At 32.1% G+C, this 26934-nt stretch overlaps 1 protein-coding gene across 1 annotated transcript in view; it reads right to left on the minus strand.

The window, feature by feature from the left end:
• LOC109538032 (Kv channel-interacting protein 4) overlaps nucleotides 1–8444 on the minus strand; it is a 69123-nt gene extending 60679 nt beyond the window's left edge. The window contains exon 1 of the mRNA XM_019905073.2: nucleotides 8268–8444. Within this exon, the coding sequence (XP_019760632.1) occupies nucleotides 8268–8271 (4 nt within the window). The 5' untranslated portion in view covers nucleotides 8272–8444. The remainder of the gene's footprint in view (nucleotides 1–8267) is intronic.
• Between the last annotated feature and the right edge of the window lie 18490 nt (nucleotides 8445–26934).

The following is a 26934-nucleotide window of genomic DNA, read 5'->3' on the forward strand; positions in this document are numbered from 1 at the left end:
AATGGTTCTTGAGAAACTTCGAAAAAAGCAGCGTCATGTTCAAGTGGATTTTGCAACTCAATAAAAAACCACGCAAATCTAAAACTTCTTGAATTCAAGCCTTTTTTGACAAAACTGCCAACATACAGAATGATGTAGAAATGAGCGTTCTTGCTCATTTTGCTTCCGAGAAACATGCAAAACGGGACGGAAAACATGAAATTTTGCAATATTCTTGCGTCACCCTTGCGCAAAACGACGATCATTTTTTTAATTTCATAGATAACAAAAGACTGTAATTTTTCCACGTAAGGGGGTTATATGACCCCCTTATGTGGAAAAATTACCCCTGACTTTAAAGCTGGATCCGCCCCTGAAGCTGCCAGAAGGAAACATTCGGTCATCAAGGTCGGTTAACGTTACGCAGCATATATTTTGGACGAAAGATTTAACTTGTTTTCAAGAGTCACGAGAGAAGCCATTGCGATTCTCAAACACCCATATAATTTCAACAGAAAGACGTTAGTGCGTTGAAGCAGAATTGAACCGAACATTACGCTGCGCATTGGTGATGCCTAAACCCCGTGCGCACCGGTTTTTCACTACCGTTCCGCAGGCACAATATAGTATAAATACAGCAGTAGCACCAGTTCAGTAAGAATCAGTCATCGGAGAAATATTGGCCAGAGAACTGCGCATTTTATCGTAGTATTTTCTGTAGTTAATTCACTGAGTATTATTTTAAAGAAATATTTTTGTTCCTATTTTTGGTGTATTCGATCAGTCTCAATGGTACACGCCGTCTAAGCTCGGAACACTTTTTTGTAGTTAGTCGACTGAGTAGCATTTTGAATAAATGTTTTGTATTCATTTTTGATGTATTGTTTACGTTGAAATGTTTTCGTGTAGTTTTTTTATGTGAGAATAAAGGAAATCCGAATTTTATATAGCAAGAACCTATTTGTTTTCTGGTTATTTATAAATGTCACCCTAGTTTATAAAATCACCTTCGTTAGTATTACTAAATATTTTATAGATCAAATTTGAGCAAAACGTCCTCATATAGAACCATGGCCAACTGTTTTGTTTAATTATTCCTAAATGTGCATAATTATTTTAATTATTAGTTATGCGATTCATTGTGTTTCTAAATGTTTAATACATATTTTATCCCCATCACATGGGTGATATCAATAACGTTCACAATAATCGGGTGCCCCAAAATGGACCAATTTTATCAACAACTTTTATGTTTTAAACTTTAAAGTTTTCAGCACTTGATTTAGGTATGACCCATATTAATTCAATTAGGTGGAGTAACTGTCTAAAGCAAGAGGTTTAAACTAGGAAAAAACAGAACGTGTGTTTTAGTGGCCACTAAATAGTGAAATTTACAAGCAAAATATCTTATTAATTAGTTTTAATCAATAACGAAAATAATGTAGATCCATTAAAAATGGAAGTCATTATTCTAATTGGACTAGTACATTTATATAAATTGCTCATTAGGTAGTAAATGTAGGAATATCCTGTAGCTATACATGCATACGGAAAATTTCTACCTCAAAAATAGAATTGTCATTAACGTAATAGCACAGCAGAGGATCTATTTTTAGAATACTAACTGCCGTACTGATTAACTTAACCAATAAAAGAACCATACAAAAAATATGCCATCAGGAGGAAAAGGGCTGTGTGAAAAGAACCGTTTTATGTAATCTTTCAAGTTGGCATGAGACCGAAAGTGTTCGCTTTAACTTAGTAGCAACATTAAAAGCAGATATAATTTCTCATTAAGGGAGAGCAAAGATCGCGCTTTTTATGAACTTTATTTTTGCACCTTATTTTTTTCCCGAAGAAAACGATGATTAGTCAAAAGCCATTGATTTTAATTTTCTGATAACCGTAACTAAATCTGTAGACAGTAACTTGGAAAACTGCAAATTACTGAACAAACATTATTCATTAATACGGTTTGTTTGCACGTATAAGTGTAATGTTGGTTTATCATTCCATTTAAGACAACAGTTCGGGTGCTTTTCCATTTTAAACCAGAAAATATCGAGTTTGCCAAAGACCTTGCAAACTTTCCAGGGCGGTTTGATATGCAGCGTCAAGCAGAAAGGTAAAACTTAGATGAGTTAATATGTTCTCAGAGCTTTCTCCCTTATAAATATTATTAATCTGAGGTTGAAAAGGTCAAGACAATTAAGAACAGGGCTTTGGGAACTTTATTAAATGCGGCAGAAGCGCTTAGAATTTTTAAATTAATTATTATGGTGTAGAATGACATAAACTGCTTTGAAGGCCGATGAGACCTAAGGCCTTTAGGTTTACTATTCTTAATACTTTTGTAGGTTGCGAGTATCCAAGTCTTGATATATTTAAAATAATTTGATTCAGATACATTTAATTCAGATCCATAATTTTTCGCATTGGGTTTTGAGCACATTAAGCAACCATTTGCGGGATCTTAAAATTGTCCAGATTTTCTTGAAGGGGTTTGATTAAAAGTATTAGTATTCTAATGAAATTGTGCTAAATTATTTCATTGATGATAAAACCACAATTTTTAATTTTTGGAGCATTAGTTCCAAGAGCTTTGGTTTTAAGATTTTGTGAGGCTATATAAAAATGATACCGGTTAAGACAGAAATTTGAGAATCAAATATATTACCGTATATTATCTAAGTTCAACTATAACTATTCATTCAACTATGCTGGACACGCCAGCGAACTCCACTGCGATGATAGGAATTATACCGGCTGTCGAACATGTCAATAGATACCCAATAAATGGTATGTAAAGAAGAATGTAAACGTATTCGCAATACCAAAGCGGAATCCCTGCTACCATTAAATGGGAAAGGGAAACATACGTTTGATTCAATGCAGTTTGATAAAATCATTTGATTGATTTTGTTTCACTACTTTATTTCCTATTATGCCTCCAATTTTTGCTGCTATTGGTCGAGCCCGAAAGAGTAAGATGCGTTACCTGCTCTCTCATTTATACATGTTTGATTGGGTCGTTTGATAAGTCCAAGACAAAATATTGATAAAAACATCACGAATTATTTCGCGTTCTTATTGTGATGAGTGTATTGAGGCGCGATGAAGCAGCTGAAGCCACATTTTCAATTAGGAAATGAAGCTCCAAAATGTGAAGCCAACAGAAATAAATTGAACGTTTGTGTATCTGTTATTCTGATATTTCGTTTACAAAACATTGCAAAATCGGTGATAGTGTACAATTGCGACGGTCAATTCATCGATCTTCTGTTACTGTGAGTGTATGTGTCAAAGTTTTAAAATCAGTTCTTTTTCAAAAGGACTAATATACTTCACTCTAAGGAAAGTTAGGAAATCTGCAATCAATATGAAAAAGGTGAAGTTGGACCCAAAAACACAGTTCACAGAACATAATGGATTTTCATCTAAATATTACAAAAACTGCAGAATTGAAACACAAGTATGTTTTCTGTTCCCATATTGGCTTTCTGTACTGTCTTGACTTTGCAGAATTTTTGCAGAACCAACTAATTCTTAAAAGCGATTTTCTTGTGTGTCTTTTCCATCATTCATAATTTAATAGCTGCCAACTTTGGAAACTCGCAGCTTTGCAGCGTGTTAGGTTTCATGTGTATTTCCTTTCTAATCTCCACAATACATACGTGTCGATCTCCGAACACTGAGGATTGAACAAAGTCATCACAAATAACTGAGTATTTATAACTAGACAGAAATATTGCAAAACAATTGAATTAAGAAAAATATCTGAAAACCCAAAGGGTCTGACAAACACTGAAAAGTAATTTACAGTATGAAGAATGATGTAAGAACGATTCTTCAGCGTTTTTGAGCCCATCCTGCAAAGTGAACATTTAGAATTATTAAATGTTCTAAATCAGAACATGCGACCAGCGCACTCTATAAATTAGTATTTAGTTGCAGTTAGTTGAAACAATTAAATATTTCGGAGGGAAAGTTCGGAGGATTAGTTCCTTAATAAATTTAGTGATTTTCGAGTAATTATAATTTTGCTTACTGATACAAAATATTATTATTCCCGTAAATATATAATGGATTTTGGAACAGAAAGCAGGGGCTAGTAAACCACCTACATAATATAAAGCTTCTCGTCTTGTGCAATAGCGGAGGCAAATCTCAAAAGTTGGAGATATATTTATTTATGAGGAAAAAGAAAGAACGTTTGTATTCTCTTAAACTACTTTTTGATAAAATTAATGTGAAATATAAGTTAGTATTTCATCTCCTTGCCGGCGGTTATTAGGGTATTTTTGAAAAATTGGACCACTTTGAAAGTATAAACTTGAGTTTTGTATGTCTTTTCATCGGATTAGCTTAAAGGCTAAAATGAACTTGTGCCTAATGTTTTCGAAGGGGGAAAAATTTTAAATCCGCAGAATGGGAACACAGAAAAGTCTGGGCCTCTTGAAACAACACGTTTTAAATTATAAAGTGATGATAATCAAGCGTTTTTAATTTTCGTACACAGATATTCCTGAATGAGATTCAATGATTGTGAAGCTTGACACCCGAAAATTGTAAACATAATATAATTATTTTCTTATTTTCACACACTTCTAAGCAAAAAAGCGCATACGACATCCATATATTGTGCTGATCAGCAAATGGGGCAAATTTTGTTCTATTCTTCATATATGTACCCACTCTGTCCAAACAACATGAAGAAATTACACTTTATTTATTTTAAATTTATTTAATCCAACTATTAACGATGCTAAACAAAAATTTGAAGAGGATTGTTATCGAGGTGAGGAACATTTTGCAGCTTTTATTATTTTTATAAAATGTTATAATTGTTTGCAAAGCTGTAGTTTGCTACAAGTTAGTCTCTAGATTTTCCGAATAAAATAATTTCATTCATTACTCAAGTGTATGGTTCTAGTACTAAACCGAAACTTTAGAATTTCATTTTATTTTGATTTAATCTGCCAACTTTATGTACGAAAAAAAGACAACTAACAAATCGAAAAAGGTTACCTACTTCGTACGGTTCAGTCATAATACGACATTCTAAGATATTTAACTTTTTCATTTTACTTTCAGGGTAACTTTAAATTGGGATGGGAACAAATTGGGATGGGATATTGAGAATACCTCGGAATAAAGTGCTTTAGTTTGGAAATAAGCATGATCAGAAATTGTTCTTCCTTGTTCTGTCGATGCAAAAAAAGTGTATGCGCCACAAGCGCAATCAACTTTTTCGTCAGTGAACAAAATGAAAATTTTGCAGAAAGAAGGTGTAAAGTAGAAAAATGGACGGTGAGATCGAGCAAAAGGGCTCACGCTTTAACATCTCACTGCCAATCTGGTGACCACAATAATTTGCAAAAATTGAGATGTGATTGAAAAACAATCTAGTTGTTGTTACTGCCAACTTTCCACCACAAAATGTGTATTAATTAATATTATTCTAGAAATCTTCGATTTACAATTTTTCAGCTTTTTGAAAGTTCTGGAACTTTCACAGACACCAACATTTAGTTTATATAACATAAATCGAAATCGATAGGAAAACTAATCAGGTCCTAAGTTGTTGGTTTGTGACCATTGTTCCGCATTTCAAGTAGATTCTCTTTGAAAAAGTTTTAAACAATGTAGTAGTATTAGCTTTGGCTTGACCGAAGCAAGCAAAGTTTGCGTACAACTATTGTACGGGAAATGTTGTAAACCTGAAAACCAATGAAGCCAGATTACAAATATTTGTGACGTTAATCAATGTTTCGCTAACACGTAATTGAAAGGAGTTAATAGATTTTCGCCTTTCTAATAAATGTTATCAACTTTATTAGGTAAATTAATATTCTTAAATGAGCAACACATGACAAAAAAGTTGTGTTTCCAAAGTACAAAAAATGATTCAAAATTGGCGTAGTTTTTTAAAGGCTTACTAGGATTTATTTATTTTAAATGAATAATGAGTAAAATGAGCCATTTTCCCTATTTCCCTGTTAGATTCACTTGATACTTTTGTGTACGTTTTGTGTACGTATAACTAAAAGTATACGTACAAAGCATTAGGGATTACGTTTATGATTAATTACAAATGAAAATTATAAACGTTGTTATGAACAACTTCAGAGGAACGACATACACTTTGATTTATCCTGTATATATTTGTTTCGTTTCGAAGTAGGGGGGCTGTAGCCTCAAACCACATACACCATTTTTGTTCTAAGTAACCCAAGCATCAGTTTGCACAAACTATATTCTTTAAAAATAATCTCACTGAATTCACACTTGTATGACGATTTGAATTGCCGCCAAGTTATGCAGGAAAGTGACCAAAGTATAATTAAATTATTGTGTTCCTCAAGAACAACAGGAAATTGCTCTCGGGACACAAATCCTTGGAAAGTTGCACGCTGTTTTAATAGACGGTTTAGCTATAAACAAATTCCGGTCTGTTCTGTTTGTTGCAAGTTTCGCACATTTATTAATGTTTTAGCTCTATATATCCCGAGTCATCTTAGTTTTAAAACACCTATTTTTAAATTTTCACAGCTTCTTCTTGGAGTCTGTTTTTAATTACGACTTCTTACTTACAGGAATGGGTGAAGTGCATGCATTGTTGGAGTGGAACTCCGTTCACACCCGACCTTTTCCAAATTTTAATGATGTTAAATAGTACTAGAGAAACCTGATTCTCGCATTATTTTAGAAAAGTCTCCGAAAATATCATTAATAACAGCTTTTTAGTTGGAAAACATACATGTAATAATGAGCAAAACATGAAATGAACTTTACTTGCAGCGAAACTTTCTCCCAGCTATCGTGTATAGAAGATATATGGTATAAAATAAATTAATAAAAGCAACGGGAAAGGTCAACAGGGCAAACATTGGCATATTTTTAAGATGAGGTACATATTGCTGCACATACATGCGGACTTTCTACTCACATACTTAAATCGAACATACAAAGCTGATTTTTATAAAAGCTGGTTTCTGAGCAATAATTTTGCATATGTCTTTATTTGTTATTATTGTTTTGTTGTTAAGTTGATATAAGTCTAAGAGTGATACGATAACCATTTGCATTTTAATTTACTTTGGTAAAATCTGTTTAATGAGCAGTAAGTAATAAAAATATAATAATAAAAAAATAAGTTTCTTTCAAACACATTAAACTTGCCTAGATCGGAATTCAACGTTTACTGTAGAAATTTTGCCTTTACTAACGCTTTCCTTAGTCACATCTCATCTTAAGACTTATTTTAATATTGCATCGCAATACGCCTACATTTTCACGAATTTAATAAATACCTAATATTAATAGCTTGTAGCGGAAAAGTAAGACAATTTCGGTAATTAAACTAAATTGCTTCTAGTAATGAGTTTGAAAAATATTAAACAATGCAATAAACTGGATGAAAAGAACGGAGCGAATTATTCTAAACCTGCATTTGGGTCAGAACTCAGCTAAGCACAAAGTTATTAATGAAAGCGACTGGTTGACTAAAAAGACGTGTAGGAACCTACAACTGAAAATGCGTTCATTATTTAGAAAAACTTCTACTAAAAAAGGCCTAATCTAATTGAAACAGGCGGCAAATATTCGAGCGAAGTGTTTCGAAAAGCTCTCACGCAAAGAAGGTTCAGAGTAAAATTTGTTTTATTTGCATGTTTCTAAATAAAGTTCTCATATTAAAATGGCACCCATCCACGTACAGATGATAATGAACATATCAGCTGCTTGCACCCGAAATAGAATAGATTCATTTTGTGTCATTTCTCTTCGAGCTAATTTTACAGTTGAAACTTCACGTTAATTTATCTCAATCCGTTCCTTAGAAATTTGCATTTTGCACAACAATAAATTCATGTTGACGGCATAAGATGGATTTATTACTTTTTGGTGTTTCTTGATTCCTTTCGAAATTTCGACATCATGAGTAGTTAATTGAAACTGACATATATTCAGGGAACCAGTTGGTGGTGTTGCATAATTTAGAAAAGCAATGTAAAATATTAATTGCTTGCTTAACTTTATTTCTTTGAGGCTAAAAAGGAAATTTTGTATTTATTTGTTGCAGGTCCTAACGTAATATTTAAGTTAATGTTCCAAATTATTTTATGGTTTAAACTGTAATATTTTGTGAAGACAGTAATTCTTACTGGTTGAGCTAATTTAACAATTTTCAATCCAGATTTTGAATTTTTCCATATTTTCCAATATTTCCTCATGCCAAAATCAAGAAATCAATTTTCAATAAAAAAAATTGTAACAATAACACAAACCCATTTTGCATGAAGACGAGTGACTAGGTTCCTCTTGATCTTGAATTTTTCGTTCCCAATTCGGCGATCGGAGAAAACCGGGAGCACGCAACACGGAAAATCCAGGCGGGTCCGCGATTTTCAGGCAACTGGAAGAGTGAAAATTCACCCTGCTCGGCAGACTCCGAACCGGGTTTTCCAACAACGATACGCAGCGCAACCAAGTTGGTTATTTTGTCGACATACCTTCTAATTGCTAAATTGACGGAAACTTTTCTCATTTGATTTGCTGCTAAACAAATATATTAGCAACATTCGAAGTACAATCATGTCCAAAGCACCTCAAAATTTGCGTATGTACTAACGTGACATATTTCTCTTTTAGATCTTATAAAAATTCATGATCCAATGACCCGACCTGTGACTTCAAAGGTAGTAATAATAGAATGATATATTGTTGAAACACTCTCAAAACCGGTTTTCATTCATTTTCCTTATTCGGTGAACCACGTCAGCAACACGGTCAGAATTTGCTAATTGAATAAAACATTGCAAACTAAGGTAATGAGAACCATATATCCAGGCGCAATATACTTAGCGTGTAAAGCACAATCAATCGAGTTAGGTATCTGATATCTGGCAGTGTATCCGCAAACATTTTGCAAATCCCGAGCTCATGATGCGATGTCCTACATTTGAAAATAACAGTATTAAAATGTGGAATTGTAGGTTTTTGAAAAGAAAGTGTTACGGGATAGGAATAGTTAAATAAATTAACTCTTCTGCATATGACACGCTGATTTAGAGCCGTACCGTTCTTCTATGAAAGTCTGGTCAATTACACTCGAAAACAGTGAACGGTTTCTCGTTCATTAAAAGTGTTTGAAAAGAAAACCACTTGTTTATGAAAAACGTACAAAGTAACGTCTAAATTCATTTAAAATTATGCGGAGTGTTTTATGGAAAAAAGCTCAGACTTATTTTTCCCAAATGGAAGCTTGTGCTTTCTATTTCAGTTTTGAATTCCTCGTTATATGCTAAGTATTATTCAGGTAACGAGTCCTATACCTAAACTCAACGGGACTCAAGGAATTTACGAGGAAATTTTTTTTTTTCTAAACTAACAATATGCCTTACAAAGAGAATAAAAGTTCTCTCCTTTCAATTCAATTTGTTAGTTCTCTCTCCACAGGTTTAGTCCTGCAATTATTCATTCCTCTTTGACTTTATTATACTTTTCCACTTGCCTGTCCTAGAATGCCCGCTTATTGGCTCTTAAGCAAATATAATTAACATCAAATAAATGAAATCTAGTTGTTTACATAACGCAATATAGGCCACATGACATTCATTTTCTTGCTGTACCATTACCAACTGTTCTTTCAAATTGCATAGAACTAGAATTAGTCTTGTTTACAGTTTAGGCAATTTATACACAGGAATGTTTCATTTCCTTCCCCATCAATAAAAGTATGTTTGACAAACATAAACCAGAATAACGTGAAAATATACTTCCATTTCATTCACTGCACATGAAAGGGTTGCTTACTACCGCTGTATAAAATTATACCACTCTACCTATATACTCGGACATAAAACGTTGTGAGAACTCAAAACTTATCAAAAGGAAAGTAGTTAAATATTTAATAGTATCGAACTATATTCAGATGGATTTTTCATTGGCGTTGTCGTATTGAAGAGTGTATTACAACAAAGAGATGTGTTACTGATATTATTATCTTAAGAACATTTTTAACTCATTAGCCATTCATTTATAGATGGATGGTAGAAGTGCGGATTTTACTCGTATGAATCTATACGTGGATCAAATATAAAATGAATCGCATATATCTCTGTCAATTGAACGAGTTTACTATCTCTGTTCTGTTGTTTAATAGATCTTTAAATAGCCGTATTTGGTAAGATCAGGTGATCTTGGTGGTCAGAAATTGGCAAAAGGCCTACTTGCAACCAAATCCTGGAAGTGCTTCTTCATCTTGCATACAGCTGATCTTTTCAATTCCTTCAGGTTCGCCTTGCAACTGTGAAATTGCATGATCTCCTAACGTTGGAAAACATCGTTCGCTAGTGACATTCGACTGATGAACCTTGCTGTAAAACCGAACAAAACGACAATTAATTTTTATGATTCAGACCTAGAAAACCGATTTTATTTGGACCAGTGGACCTGTTCATAAAATACATGATTACTAAATATACAATTTCCATCGCATCCAAGATTTATAACAAAAAATCATACCTGAGCTCTGGACTCAAAATCTACAATCTCAAATTCAAAGTGCAGTTGTAACTTGTATGGACGCTTTTTTCAATTGTTGTCTGTTCTATCATATTTGCTCAGCAAGTTAGAGTACGCCTGCAGTTGGTATGGAGCTGCTCTCAATCTCATTTCTGGACGAAATCTTCGTAATCCAAGCGTTTACAGTTTACCTCTTTCGTAATAACTGTACTGAACCCATTATACTTTATAGAAGTTGAAATTGTTACAATTCACCTTTTCACTAGTCTCATTTTGATAACAATTTTTAAAATTCCGATTTTCTCATATAGATAACTATAACCTGGCGAGCGAAGTGTTTTAGCGGGCGAACAGTTAGAATTAAGTCCCACAAAGCCCAGACCTGCAGAAGACCAGCTCTGACCCATACATAAGACAGACAGCATTTCCCAAAACTTATTGGTAAAAAATGATCTTATCTTAAAGCAATAATTTAATAGATTTGTTGCATCCTTATTAATGATCTATTTGGATCTATGAGGAAATGTTTTTCTAACGAAAACTATTATATGAATAAAAGTATTGGTTTATTTGAACTCTTACTTTAAATTTGAAATTTCTCAAAATCAAATCTTGGATTAAGCAAAGTTACCAGAGATAACAAATCACGACTTCTTTATTACATGGTGAAATTTATATCTAAATCTCGCTTGCTAATAAAATTAAATTAAAGCCGAAACAATTTTTGTAAAATGGCCACACAATTTAGTTCCATCAGGACGGCGGGTCGCTGCTTTTTGTGCACAACCCTGAAATTAGGACAACGTTTTTCTTAACTAAAACTAGCATATGATTCTATGGCATCAAGGAGTTTTTGGCAGCATTAATAGCGGAAAATATACCCAAAGCAATTTTGTTCTAGTGGGTGATTGATTGATGGAAATATTTTGTTTGGCGGAGGTCATTCCGGCTTTTTGATGAAAGAACTATTTGCAATGATGGATTACTATTTTACAAGCGGAAAATTGCACACAAGCAGATAAATTCACGTGGTTTTTCTTCGATCTCACTTCTGAGCTGCTTTTATTTTTATATACCTGGAAAAAGCCACAAGTAATATCTGGCAAGTAAATTGAATTTTATTAAAAACTAGACAACAAAAGGTAAAAGATAGCACATCAGCAGCACATATTACAGTGAAGTAGATTTACTCTATTATCCGACATAAATATATTTAACATTCCGACTCAAATATTAATAAAAGATGATTAAATGGATCTTAATGAGACAAATAAACAGTTTTGCTATTTTGGACCATATTATTTCCGAAATTATCGTTTCTTCAATGGAACCTTGTAAAGAATAGAAATATTTTCCGGAATTCAATAGCTGTTAATTATCTGCTCCACGCTTTATATCAGTCGGGTTATAATCAGTTTGTTTAAATATTCAGTATACATCCTGGGGTGGAATCGCAATCAAGATGAGCTGAAAATCAAAAAAAAGATAATATCGTTTGAAAACAAGGTTGCAGTCAAGAAATAAGATGTTTTATTTTCTTTGTGTTATCAACTCAAACTTAATTTGAGAGGGCCTGTTTATTTTCACTGGTCTTCGACTTTTGGGTGGTGAAAAACATTTGATTTAAAAAGTGTGGAAAATCGATAGCGCTGTTTTTCAGTTTACTAGGCAAATGAATGATTAGGGCTTTCCAGTGTTCATGTGTCTTGATGCGCTGATGTATGACTAAATATGTAAATAAATGATTTAAGATTTATACAGCTCAATAATTTTGTTGGATATTTCTATCGTTACGATATTGTAATGAGAGAAAGATCACAGACAGTATTACATATGAGGAAGATTTTAAACATTTGCAATGCCTTTTGCATTTGCCTTAGACGGACTTGCTCACGACCTGAAGCAAAATGAAAAGTCGTCAAATGGGCCTGGGTTTCCAGCTTATTAAGTTACGACAACTCTTCGTTCTGCAAAATAAAATTCCGAAAACTTATTTTAGCAGAAATAGTCAATTATATGCTTCCATTGATCTGGCAAAATTGTGTTTACAAAAAAGGAAATTGATAGAATCATGGGCCAAGGAAAAAAGCGAAATATTTTCCTTTCTATTAAGCGGGTATATTTATGTTAGAATGTAAATCTAACGCTCACCAGGTTAGATACGTATTTTCAACATCATTTTTCATCAAATTTCAGTGGCGGAAGTAAACGACCTTCTTATTAACGTGTGTGGTTATTCGATTTTCTAGATTTTAGAAAGTTAAACCTGAATGTTTTTTAAAGAATAACTAGGTTTGCAACTTCCTATAACGTTTTTCGTTGGATAAATAGTACAGGCATCTCATATGTTGAATATTTATCTAGTTTGCTAATCATGTACAGCTACAGGCGGTTGAAAACTCTTATCTCATACATTTTTCATATTCTTTACTTCCATGCTCCCTAAAACTGAAAACAATGTTTACTGATAAATCACAATATAGTAACAGTAAGGACGCAGTCGTATTAAAGCTGATCCGAAACAAGAACAGTTTGATGAGTTTCGTATTGTTCCGGATCCAGTTAGTAATTTGATTCCAATCTACATCGCTTAGACTAATATTATGTAATCAAATATTGGGCAATTTCCAGACAACCTGTTACATTTCCAGATATGTTGAATGATACTGTATTATGGTGTACCTATCCGTAATAGATATCATTTCCATACATCTACAGGAGGGAAGATAGATATAGTAAATAAGAGTAAAAATTGCTTTAGGAACGTAGAACAGTTTTGGTGTGTATAAATATCAACTATTTGAGTAGTAATTTATAATTTGGTATATGCTCATTTTATTCTCTGAACTATGCAACATTCTTTATTCGAATTTTCTTTGTATTTTCTATGCATACTACACTGAATCACCCTGTAAAGAGACCGGGTTAGTGTGAAATGGTTAAATTATTATTACAAAATTAAATATTGAGCGACATTTATGCCTCAAAGAATTGCTTAAAACTCGAAATATGATTTAAATAAATTATAAGTTGCTATTACGGTTTTTAATAACAGCTGATTTTTACTATAAACATGTAAAAGTTATATAAGACTATCCTTCACCTGTTTTATTATCAGTTATTAGGATAGATGCTAAAAAGCCAAACTAAAAACACATTTTATTTTAATAAAACTAATAAGTTACTCTAAATAGCGACGAATGCGATTAAGGAGTTTTTTTGACACTGACACTTTATCGACGATATATCAATTTCCAACCAGGAACTCGTTTCGAATTCTTAATATATTAAAGTGTCTAAAGTAAAGTCTAATGTTGAAGTCTATCCACTGAGAAAAATAGACTGAAAAACTTAGTCCCCATCCATGTATATAAAACCACATACTGAATTATTGATTGTACAATTTTAAATCACGAAGGAGGTTAAAAAATAAACTAGATAAATTCATATGATTAAAGAGCGCTCCCTTTATCTGCATAAATACTAAAGAAATAAATACATAGTCAATAGCCAACGATAAATTGAGTCAGTTGTTCTGAGTCACATTTTTTTGCAAACTGGTGATTGAAGGAGTAAACATTTTTCATTTCCATATTATCCGCTAGTTCATTTGTCGTGTTCGGTTCGAAATGGAGAAATATAACTTTAATGGCTACAAATTTAATAAAAGGGCAGTTATTAATAAAGGCAAATCTCATAATATATTTGCTAAACTGAGTTACAAAAAGTTACAAGATGCAGCAAGGGAGTTAAATTTGCCGGTACAATTGAAGGTAAGATTCGAAACGATTGAATATTGTGTATATTACAAACGCTGAATAATTCATTTAAGATGTGTAGTTCTTAGACCAAGTTATTAAACGGGAGTATCTGAACGAGGCAAAGAACGTAACTAGTAGTTAAACTTGTTGCTTTTAGAATCCTTAAATTAATCAAGAACTTTCGCAAATAATCCATTTAAAACTTTGTCTACTGTCTTGTTTTATTTTTTCAGCACAAAGTTTTGCTCGCCTTAGTGATAGCTAAGACTGAAGGTCGGAATGAAATTGTAAATGTAATTTTGAAGTCCAAGTCTCAGAAAGGTAAAATTAAATTAAATTCATATTAAAGTAAGTAATATTTGCATTAATTGTTGCATAACTACAATTTACTCACTACAAAAATAACTGCAATTAACTTCCTGCTGCCAATATAATAAGCCAAAATTACTTTTCCTCAATTAACGCTCTACAATTCGCGTTTAATTATGTATAAATTATAACATACATAATTTATAATTGAGCATCAAAATCCGCCCGGGGCGGACTATTAATTGTTAACAGGATTGTTTAATAAACGAGCTTTTACCTCAACTAATAGAGAATTTATCAATTATTGAATATAAGGGGGTGCGTATGAAACAGCCTGCACGGATTAGTAGATACTAAAGTAGAGTAATATGTATTTATATTACATTTTGGGTTGTTCTAATTCGAATTTTGCACTGCAGGTCGTTCACGAGAAAAAAAGATAGAACATTCTATATCAGTCCCGAACGAGGAATCAAGTATATTGAAAAATGACAATGCTCATTTCAATCATATGATCATTTCAAGCCACCAAAGCTTTGGTATGTACTCGTTTTTACACAGACTGTGGTGCAAGTAATTCTAAACCTTAGGTATTTTGTTATGTTTGTTGCTATTTAAAGTTGGCAAATTAAAATTATAATAGGACTTGTAGGCTCGCTAGCTCGGAGTTCTGAAGAGCCAGAGTAGTTACCATAATTCATTAATGGTTTTACTTATTTACTTGCAACAACTTTTCGTAATTTTTTGCTGGCATTGACACTAAATATTTTTGCTCGTTAAGTTTGCTAGAATAATTTGTGTTTCGAGTTGGTTCCATTGAGTGTAACTATACAAATACATCTTCTAAAACAACGAAAATTGAAAAAGTCAAATGACAAAACTGTTAATATCTATATTTTGACGACGTCTAATCGACGAATATCTGAATTAAGACGACGATGTGACAAAACCACTTCTATCGATTTTTTGTAGAGATCGTTCAGATCTAGAGCCTTTATAATTAACAAAAATATTAAATTCCGAATGAAGGGAAATATTACAAGTACGAAACATGCCTTAATATTTTCTTTTACCTTCCCGTGCAGCTAGTGTACCTATCGATTCAGTTCATCAGATAACTGTACCAAATCATGCCGATTCCGATCCAACATTATATTCAGTGCAGTATAGCTCAAGTTCCAGTGACACAGCTGATTTTTCAAGCGCTCGTACTGACTCAGCTGATGCTACTATGTTCGATGGTATTTTCTTGAGGTATTCCTGCGAGCTGTTTCAAGTCACTATATAGCTTTATTTTAGCATTTCTTGCACCAAATGAAAGCACTTTCGCTCAAGAAAATGCAGCTGATATGTCATTATCTTTGCCTGAACCCAGCTTTGGTAGTGAAAATTATGCTTTTTGTTCAGGAACAAGTGATGATATAAATATTTACAATGAGTCAAGTAAGTATATTATAAAATATGATGTGTTAATACAGATAAATCATCCTAAAACCGAGCTTTTCATGTTAGTGCCATATATTTATTATCCTTACATGATAAAACACAACATATCAACATGTGATTTAATGTTCTTCGTGTGGTAAATGTGACATTCTTATAAGAACAACTCAAGAATAACTAATTTTTAAATCTAACTGAAATAAGATTGGACACATGTCTTGTGAGGAGCGCCAATTAAATTTCACATGCATTAGAATCATCTAAATTTTTTAATTATTATCTTTTAGTATGAAAGGCTGGATAGTTCTATAAATGAAAGCAAAAATTTGTGCGTTTCGGCATATGTAGCCGAATCGCAAATAGAATTTTCTAAACTCCCAATTAAAGAACTGAAAATTGAAAAAACAAACCAAGATTGACTTATTTTGCCATCGATTTTTTGGCCGTGTTTATTCAGTTCAGCATCAAACATCGAGCAAACCGGAAAGCCTTTCTTGACGTTCAGGCGGTTCGCCAAGTTAATTTAAAATGTTTTACTGCTAAGCCAAAATGATCTTAATCATAGATAGTATTTCGATGAATAAAATACTATGTGACTTGTAACTTCCACAACATTGATTATCTAGCGAATTTGGATTTAGGCAGATAACAATAAAGAAATGTACCAAATTCTGAAAATGCATTGAAATAGAATATTTATCGATTATCAGCAGCGACTGCATCCATAACTTTCTTGACATTAAGATTGGCGTTGAGCAATCTAGAAACAACGAATTTTTTTATGGACCTCAGCGTCAATGATTTTATAAAATTGGCGGAACTCGAATAAGAAACTCATTATAGTGAAAATTAAATCGCCGTCCTCCAGAAAATTGTTACTCTTTGAGACATGAGCTTATCATCATTGCTCCAGTTATGGAGTGATTTTTGCATTAATATATTGCTATATGTTTACCTTCTAGATTTACTGGACGATGGATTCAATGATTTAGCATCGATTTTATTAAGATATTGAATCATGTCTGAGATATATATATATATATATAAGCCTACGGCTTTATTCCTCAAAATAAAATAAAAATATTATGTATTTAATGTTATGTGCTTATAAAAGTGCAAATAACCGACAAAAACTTAGTAATTTATGACTTTCAAACATTGCTGATAATTTTCTTTGCTTTGCTCTCTTTAAACACCATATGGTACCCCACAGTTTTAGTAATTTTTAACATTTCGTTTAGTAATTAGGGAAAATGTGTATTGGTTTGATTTACACGTTATTAATTTTTTCGGTTTTTTTTTACTAGCATACAGCAAATACAAAAAACAGCTGTAAGTATACGTTTTCCTGCAAATATTGCCCAGCTAGCATATATCGTGCTCATGGCCTAAAAAAGGATTGGAAATGTTTGTCAAAGTAGCGCGATTTTCAGAGCAAATGGCATAAATGAACATCCACAAGCGATCAAAAACGAGACCACAAGTGTGTTGGTAAAAATTTATCGTACGCTTGAAATCATAGATTGTGTGAAAAATTAAGCAGAATAAATAAAAATAAATGCGATTTGACTGAAGTCAAGTAAACAGTCAAATATTGTAGATTCCTACACAAATTGTTACGAGAAACAAATTTTTATAAACGAAAAAACATTGCAATTGGAAATACTTAAATCATACAGTATATAAGGCCATTTATATGGTACCATATAAATTACCATTTTTATGGTAAAATACTGCCGGTACACAATACTTCCAATAAAAGTTACAACCATATATTAACATTTTGATAAATTTATAACTATTTAAACGATAATAAAAATGCTACATTCAGTTTCCTTCGAGGATTCCTAGAACTTTGACCTCGGAACTTTGATCTACTTTTGCGGGGCGTTGTTTTTTTTATCACGTTTTTAAGTTTAACCTGTTAAACAATTTTGCTTTTGTCATGCAATTCCTACTGTTTTTTTAACTAAATGAATGAAAATATTGTTCACAATTTCTACTTTAAGTCGGCATTTTTTACCTCATTCAATAGTAAAGTGTTTTCTTTTAAAGAAAAAGTTACATTTAGATACTTATTATTATATACATATAGCCATTATTATTCATAAATTCCTCATTATCTAGAAATAGTATTTTATTATACTAGAAAAATATAACTCGAGGGCTGTTTGCGATTGAAGACATCACATTTACGAATTCGAGAAGAGTACATCGTGGAAATCTCAATTTGCATCAGTATGCTGGCTGGGTACATTCTAAAATTTCATCAAAGTTACGAAATAATTCGTTCATTGAATTCAATAAGGATAATTCAGTAGAATTGTTAAGGATTAATTAGCGGGTAAAAATCCATTAAAACTCAAGACTGATAAGAAGAATTAAGACTGTTTCGGCTGAAGTGGCGTTACCTTTATGTTATTAGTTACAAGTTCTAGTTCAATGTTGTTCCTATATTTCCAAGTGCTTATTTTCATCTAGTTAATTTATACTATAATTTATTTGTAGTTATTACAATTATTATAATGCTCTACTCCTTTTATTGTAGTTAAATATATACTTATGCAGATATATTAAATTGTTTTATTTTACATTTATAGTTGTTTTACTGCTTATTGTTTTTGCAACGCGTACAAAATAGAGAGAGATGCTATTCTATTTTGTTATATTAGAGTCACTGAATAACTTACTTGGAAAATATCAATGTTAACATTTTCACTATCATTTTATTCTCGTTAATATCAATGTTTTAACAAAATCGCAATAAATTTCTTCTAGCAGCTTTAATAAATTTGTATATCATATTATACCTTCGTTTTTTATTAAAATTTCTTACACGATATTCACTTCTTTAACATTTCCAGAATAAGAAAGTTAATATATAAAGATTAAGAATTTTTTGTTTGCTTGAGAAATATTACTAGTATGATTTTTTCAGGTTTTCCTTTAATTTTAATGATAAATTACATACTGTTACGTGAGAAAGAGTGTCTACATTTCGATACATAAATGCAACGATTTTTTTAAATAAATTTGAAGATGATTTCTGTTACGAATGATGCACCTGATGAAATGGTATCCTTAAAATAACGCATAAAAAGTTAAATAGAAGTTTGGTTCCAGCCTTGGTAATACCGTTAAAAAATATATTGAATATAAAAAGTCGTTTTTTTCTCAAATCAGTCAAAAATAAAAATGTATACTAAAGGTTTTGAAGCACGATTTTATTAACTTTTTACTGGCGCCACGTTTTTTCCCATTTCGTATTATTTGCGGTTTCCAGCATCCTCATAGTCTTTTAGAACAGTGTCTTTTAGGACAGATACTCATACCTTATTTATCATCACAGTTTCCCTTTCTAGTTCAGTGAATGGACTGGGATTTCGGTGACTTACATTAAATCCAGCGAAACGATGAACTATTACTTTCTTAACGAATTTACTTAAGTAATATGTATGTGTTTAAATAGAAGCCATCAATTTCGAAGGCCGGTAATTTTATTTTGCTCTTTTAATACGAAGACGTCAGTGTAATTTGTTTCGCTTTCTAATGACCTAAAAAAATAATTTCAAACTGCTAATAATATCTGGCGAATATGGGGAAATTTAAAAGCTTCTTATATCAATTAAGAACAACTGCCTCGGAATGCATTCGATTGCGTCAGTTATGTAAAATAGATCAACAAAATTTCATACTGATTCTTTCACTTGACCGCGACCTGTAACGGCTACATCCGGCTTCTGACGAGATCAGGTTCACTTCAGGTGACAGTAAAATCAATCGGTTACCTGCAAGTGGCAGAGACCATCATGACGGAAGAAATTGCATTCAATTATTACGTTTTATTGCGTCATATATTGGCATGATACAAAAAAAAATAATATTGCATCAGATTCTTTAAAAAATAACTCGTTTTTAATTTCTATTCTTTTCCGCACACAATGAAGAAGAAAATATAAAGTTTCTTAAAGTCATCTCTTTCAAAATAGCATACAATCTTCACATCAACATACAATCAAACACGATGAAAAATTCCGTGGAAAATCTGTCGTTAGATTCGTTAAACGCAAAATAGGCCAAAAATTATGAGGTTTATCAGGAAGAATTGTTCGCATTGTCAGAGCAGTAAAAAAAATATCTTTTTGGTTATATTTTCATTATGCTTACAAAAGATTAACAAATTAGGAGAATTTAAATAAGCTTATTGTTAAATGAACATTTACAGTCCAAATCCAAATCCAAATTGACTTTCTATTTCGTTTTCTATATTCTAAGGTTTAAGGGTCGAGGCAGGGAATCGAAATCGAAATTGTCCAGGCTGTCTTGTTAGGCAGAGAGGTTCAGTATGGTCCAGTTGTGTGGATTGTAATTCCAATTTGCCGGGATTTGTGGCAGTTCTTCAGTTATTCTTGTCATTTGTGTGCATTCGTCTGGAACTTTGTTGGATGGATTATATAAGGGGTTCTCCGGATGTCCTATTTTTCTAATAAGTTTCAACCTTTTATAAATTTTGAATTTTTGTGAATTGTCAATGTTGCTCTTCGGTTGAGTTGTGCGACCATTGGCCATTATTGTTCAGAAAGTCCCCATAATTTTCTGGTAAGACTTAAACAAATTATTCAGGGTTAAGGGAATATGTGAATATTGGAAATTTAAAATTTTCTATTCGCCATAAGGTGGAATAATTTTCTGAGGACGCAAATTTTTGCATGAATAAATTAATATTTGTACGTGTTCAGGAAGTTTAATATGATCTGGCTAGCGGACTTTTCTTGGAAAGGAAATAGCTTTTAATATTTACTTACTTAGATACTTTATTCGAAAACTTTCAACTTCTTGCTGCTTTACCGAATTTTCTCTTAAGTTAAATTAAGCGAATGTCCTTAGAGTAAAATTAAGGAGGTTAAAAAAGTATACGTCCTTTCAGGACTTTCTTCCGCTGGCTTATAGTTTCGGCCGTAATAGCTCACTATTAATTCCAATACAAAAATTAAATGTATTAGCTGACACTTGAAAAATTTTTTGTGGAATTATCATCACATTGACAATTTTGTATTAGTATTCAAATACCGACTAGTCTTAATTCATTATATCTAGTAATAGAAGGGTTTACGTAATTAACTTGGAGATTGACAGCAAAATATTTGTGCCACTTCCAACCCCGTGTCTTGATAATTCACGTCGATTTCACACGTCGCGATTTGCCACTGAAATAATTCTATTAATTGTTTTTAATATTCCTAATATTTTATGTCAATATGTGCCCAGTTTAATTCTTAGCAATCATTAATAATGAAAGCTGTGGACCTAAATATATTCATTTTATTAAATGGCTGTCATACCTTTTTTAATTATAACTCTGTTTAATTTTTTTTTATTTGTTTAGAGGTTTGCGTGAACAGCACGCGAGTGAGTGGCATTTTGACTCAAACTGCATATTGCATTAGCAATTAACTAAACCGAATGTTCCTCATTTTACTAAACGACCCCACTGCCTTAGGATTGTTTTCTCGGCTTTGGACATTACAGATAAATGCTTTATTTACAGGATTTTTACTGCTTAAAAATGTATAGATGGACGGCACAATTAAAACAATAATATCCGCATTTAACATTATTTACTGGCCACCTTACACATTTACGCCTAAATGATACCAATCAATTAGTCGATATCATAACGTATTTCAAGTTTCTAGCAGAAGGGAAATAATCTGATTAATAAAAATGCCTCTATCAACTACCTTCTCATTAAATATATCCGCTAAGTAAGTGTTAGGAAATTAAATCAATCCTTGTATAAATTTTACGGCACAAAACCTTAAATGTGTTAACGGGAAAATGTTACGATTAAAGTACCAAAAAAAAATAAAACAGATAATCAAATATTTCACAAAACCACGTGAAATTCTTATTGGATTATGTTAATTTCACTATTCAAGGCTAGTTACACTTCTAACTTATATACCACATTGTCACATAATTAATACAATTTTGAAAATATAATTTTCAAGAAAACTCAGCTATCGTTTAGTAGTATTATTAAATGTTTAGCTAAGATTGTTCTTGATGATGCAATATCAGCGCCTTGTCTTTTGCACAATTTTTTGTTCGAAACCCAACTTGGATTTACAATGCCAAATTATGAATGTTTGAAATACCAAACTATACCATCCAGTCGAGTGGTACTAGCTGTGACATAATTATTAGAAAAACAGCCGTTTAACCAAAAAAGTCGACAAGGGCATATTGACAAACTGCGCCAAAGTAGGTCTCAGCTTTCTGCTGACAAAATTAAATAACAATTTCTTCTGGTTTCAATTATTAATAGAAAGTGCATTTAGCAAATCGTACTTTTATTTTTAGCAATTTACAGTTTGTTTTCATTCTGGTCTAGTTATTACTTGCTTGTTCTCAATTTAAATTGCCTTAAATAGACACAATGTTAGAGAAAGTGTCTACGTTACCTTTAGAACGTATACGCTTGATTTGCTATTTGATAATACCATTTAAAGATTATAAAATATGTAGCAATATAGCGGAGATTCCTTTATAAATTGTTTCAATAATTGCATAAAAAATCATCCGTGCCGTGAATAATAAGAAGTTCATTTCCAATTAAGCTTTTAGAAGTTCAAAATTTGAATATACTCTTCGCGAAGTCGGGTTAATTACTTCACATTTGTCATGGTAATCAGTCAAAGGGCATGAGGTGTAAATAATCGTTCCCTCGTGCCTTTCCTCGAAAATGTATTTAATTACAATATCATATTAAATTAAGTGTGTTGAAAAATAGCTTTACCGTTAACTCACAAGCTTCTAAGAGAATGCAACTAGTCCCATGTATATTTATTTTATTTTAAATCATGTGCTGATTTTATTATAACATAACGCAAGTGTGGCAATCCTTTTTTGAAATACCTTCAAATTTAATTTAGGTTTTCCAAATTGAATTTGTTAATATTTTTCTACTCAATGGACAATTGGCGTTTTTCATGAAATGGCTAAATAAATATTTTGACCCTTATATGTCTTCGTAATGTGCACTCAGGTGCGCAAGTCGAGCATTTGGGCAAACCAGGTGCGTGCGTCTACTAAGCAGGACAGTAGTATAGAAGAATGTAGGTTAAACACAATTGAGCCTGTGTAACCCTAATAAGCAGTTTTCGTATTTGAAAATGAAAATAAATATTAACTTTAGAGTGGGTATTTCGATTTATAAATCGACCAGGTTTGAAATATCAAATATTTCTGCTTTCAAGTCGAAGGTTCGGAAGTTTTCAGTCGAATGGAAAGTGAATTTCAATTTTGGGTTTCAAAGTTGAAATTTTTCGTAAAGTTGCACCAATAATACAAATTATATGGTGGATCTTTTATGTCTTTGTAAACAACATTATAAACATATAAAATACAGAACAATGGGAAAGAAAGAGACCACATAAGAGAAGAGTAAGTGCAATTGCGCAGGTTCAAACTTTGACTAAAGTGGAGTTTTTTCTAAAATTATTAGGGAAGGTAAGAGAATTTCTAACACATAATATCTAAAGTATTTGATGATTATCAATCACTCTCTTCATACGTATTCATGAAGTAATGTTTGAAACATATAGCCGTCGGGTGAAAAATGCAGCTGTCGGAATTGGGTCTCTGGACCGTATAGTAAAAATCAATTTTAAATGTTAGATCGTGGATTATCAAATATTCAAAATCAAATAAAAACATATATCAAACATACAAAATTCACACATATATCAAACATACAAAATTCACACATATCTCAAACATACACATTCATCCTTGGAGTAAAATTCCAGAAAATGTTAAACAACTTCCCATTCCAAGAAACCTAGATTGTATTTAATTTATTTAGCTTTATTTCGTTTCAATTTCTGTCTGATGAAGGAGATTTAAAATTTGATGGACTTTTAGACTATTTGTGCGGAATTCATCGTTATTTAATCTTTGACTTGTTTTGTCCATGCTTCCTTCCGCTCGTTTATTGTTCATACTTTATAACGTAAGTGTCACATTTTTTCGTTTATTTGATTTTTTTATTTCACTTTCTAGTTTTCTGTTCAGTGCGGACGGTTGCATAAAACCTACACGTAATCCAATCTATCACATCAAAAGTTGCTCAGCTCATATAAAGAAAATGCGCTAAATTTGCCAAAATACATTTTTTGAGAGTTTGAATTGAGATTCTACCAACTATCAACATGACCCATTTTGAACGATTCTGGATCCCACTCCTGCAGAAGAAGAAACAGCATACTTGCATTACTTTGATGAAATTGAGACAAGGTCAGAGCAATAATGAGTTTCGCGATTATTATCCGTCATATTGTATGGGATGATATTGTCTGAAGCATCCCAAATAAAAAGAAAACCCAAAGCAAATGGAAAAAAAAATTATGCATTAGGTGCTATTAAGATATATATTGCTTTATCTTTAAACTTAAGCACATTTTTATTGCTGACGAAAATATGTCATTCATCTCATCAATCAATGCTGATGGAAAACATCAAATGTGCAAAAAATCCCTGCTAACTATCAATAACGAGTAACCATTTAAAAAGTAGATCAGCGGTCAAAACCAAATGCTTTCATCTGATGTAAAAAAAACTGTACAAACAGGTAATAATTATTTATTAGCTTTCTCGCCAATAATATCTAACGCTTATACAATATCGTAATAATTTCAGACATAATCTAACCTAGAACGGAGTTAGGTATGCGCATAAAATGAAATAGAGAGGTCAATGGAATACTCGCAATTTAAAATCTAACGGCTTTTGGGACGTTTTTGTTCCTCCAAGCTGAATAACATCCTTCATTTCGCTGTGAATGCCTTTAAGGTCAAGGTCAAAATACTTTTATTTTTAACTTTTCCCGCAGTATACGGAAAGAGTTTATACGGCATACCCAGTCAGCACAGTTAGAGAAAGGCAACGATGTAATATGCTAATGTAATTTTTTTATTGGCCCAGCTTCGTGTATGGGAAATCCTGAGACCTGCTTCGCTCTGGTCTTCTTGACCTTGAATCGATCAATCTGAATTCAATCAAATCCAATATGTAATAAGTTAGTGGACTTTTGTGTCACACATCCATAGATGTCGGTGACCTGTTAAAATATGGACCAATATCAAAGCTTAATCATCTGAAAAATATTTATTCCCAATTAAGAGCTCAACTCAAAGAGCTACACTCACCATTATGCAAATAAAATTGATTTTTAATTAAAATAAATTTAAATTTACATTCCATTTAATTATTTAATAAATCAACAGGCTGTAGATAAAGAATGTAAGTATTAAATAATAATGTCCACTAAGTAAGACACATCAAAATCACATGAACTCGGAGTAATTCTAGTGACCCGATTGTGATTAAGGTAAGAGAGTTTGCAATAAAGGCTAAAAGCCTGCTTTATATTAAACATATTTATCGTCTTTCCAATAATTCTTCTTATTCTCTAGTAAAAAAAAATATTTTGTGTTCAAGCAAAACTTTCAACTAATATGAGCCATTTTGTATATGCATTGACATGCAATCGTAAGCGTTAAGCAGTTTCAGCTTAAACCTGTGTAGCTCAATTACATAATGCCTAATTGCATTAGAAAACTATCGAGATACTAAATAGACAATTTAATTATCTATATTTGACATTCACCAGCTTACAGTGTTTCAAATTTATTCAAGCTCGAGAATTAGTTACAATGTCAAGCCACTAGTCAAATTTATACTAATGAATGACTTTCTACATATGCATGCAGGTCAATTATCTTCGATTTTTACGCAAGTAAATCGCTTAGTTTGATATTATTTGAATGCAGTCTAATTATAAAATAGCCGTCCTTAAATTAGAACATCCATTCAATATTGTTTGTCAAATTGATCCATCGAACAACAGAAATTATTGTCGATGCATTTGAGACTAATAGTCATTTAAGATGCAGAACGGATACTATACATGTTTTTTACTTTATGCAACAAATTCGGGACGTTAGTGTTATAGAGAAGTATTCTAGTTTATATTAATCAGAAAAAACACTTTACGCTGCAATTCATTTGCTCTTGAATCAAAAATTGTTTCGCGAAGCACTTCAGGAAAGCTACTATTATTTGTTCTGCCCGCATCCTTGATAATTTGAAATAATGAAAAATATTAAACGTCTTCAAGTGCCCAACTTGATGAATTAGAATAAATGTGTAGAACTGTCCAACATTAGTTGGTTTTTTAGTTCAATTATGACGTAATTTACCCATTACAAATAAAAGAAAATTGGCTGGATAGGTTTCTTTGATAGGTAAAAGACATAAGATATTTGTAATTTTAATTTCAATGTAATTTGTCTATTTACGTTAAAATAATTGGACGCTACGATCAAACATTTGACATTTTTAGAGTGATGTGGTTAGAATCCCCCAGTAAGTATTAGAGTATCCCAAAATTAAGTAAACAAAGGTAAACAAAGTAAAAACACCAGGAAGGTTTTTCTCAAATTATCCGGCTCAAATTTATAATGTTAATGACGGCGAGTAGGAGATAAATATAAAAATGCATTTTAATTTTCCTCTTCTTTCTTCAACCAATTGCGAAATGAGTACCTATTAAAACAAGGTACCATCACTTTTTTTACTACCAATTTACTTCTTTCCACGAATTTACCGGATCATAATCACCGTTTTCCAATAAAATTACTAAACAAACACTGTGTTACGCACACACCCTATTGTTTTATTAATTTAAATTTACTGGACTAATTGCTACTGTTGACTTTTTTTGACTTTTAGGTCATGGTGGAAAATAATTCGCTTCTGACGTTTCGTAAAAACGAGTGCCTTGCATCCTCAGAGGTGTTTCACTAGTAACATATTCAGTCTAAATAAGCTTTCCAGCAAAATACCTCTGAGG

The sequence above is a fragment of the Dendroctonus ponderosae genome, unplaced genomic scaffold (assembly GCF_020466585.1).
Source record: "Dendroctonus ponderosae isolate FM_Combo_2020 unplaced genomic scaffold, Dpon_F_20191213v2 Dpon_F_20191213_1, whole genome shotgun sequence".
In the NCBI taxonomy this organism is placed as follows: domain Eukaryota; kingdom Metazoa; phylum Arthropoda; class Insecta; order Coleoptera; family Curculionidae; genus Dendroctonus; species Dendroctonus ponderosae.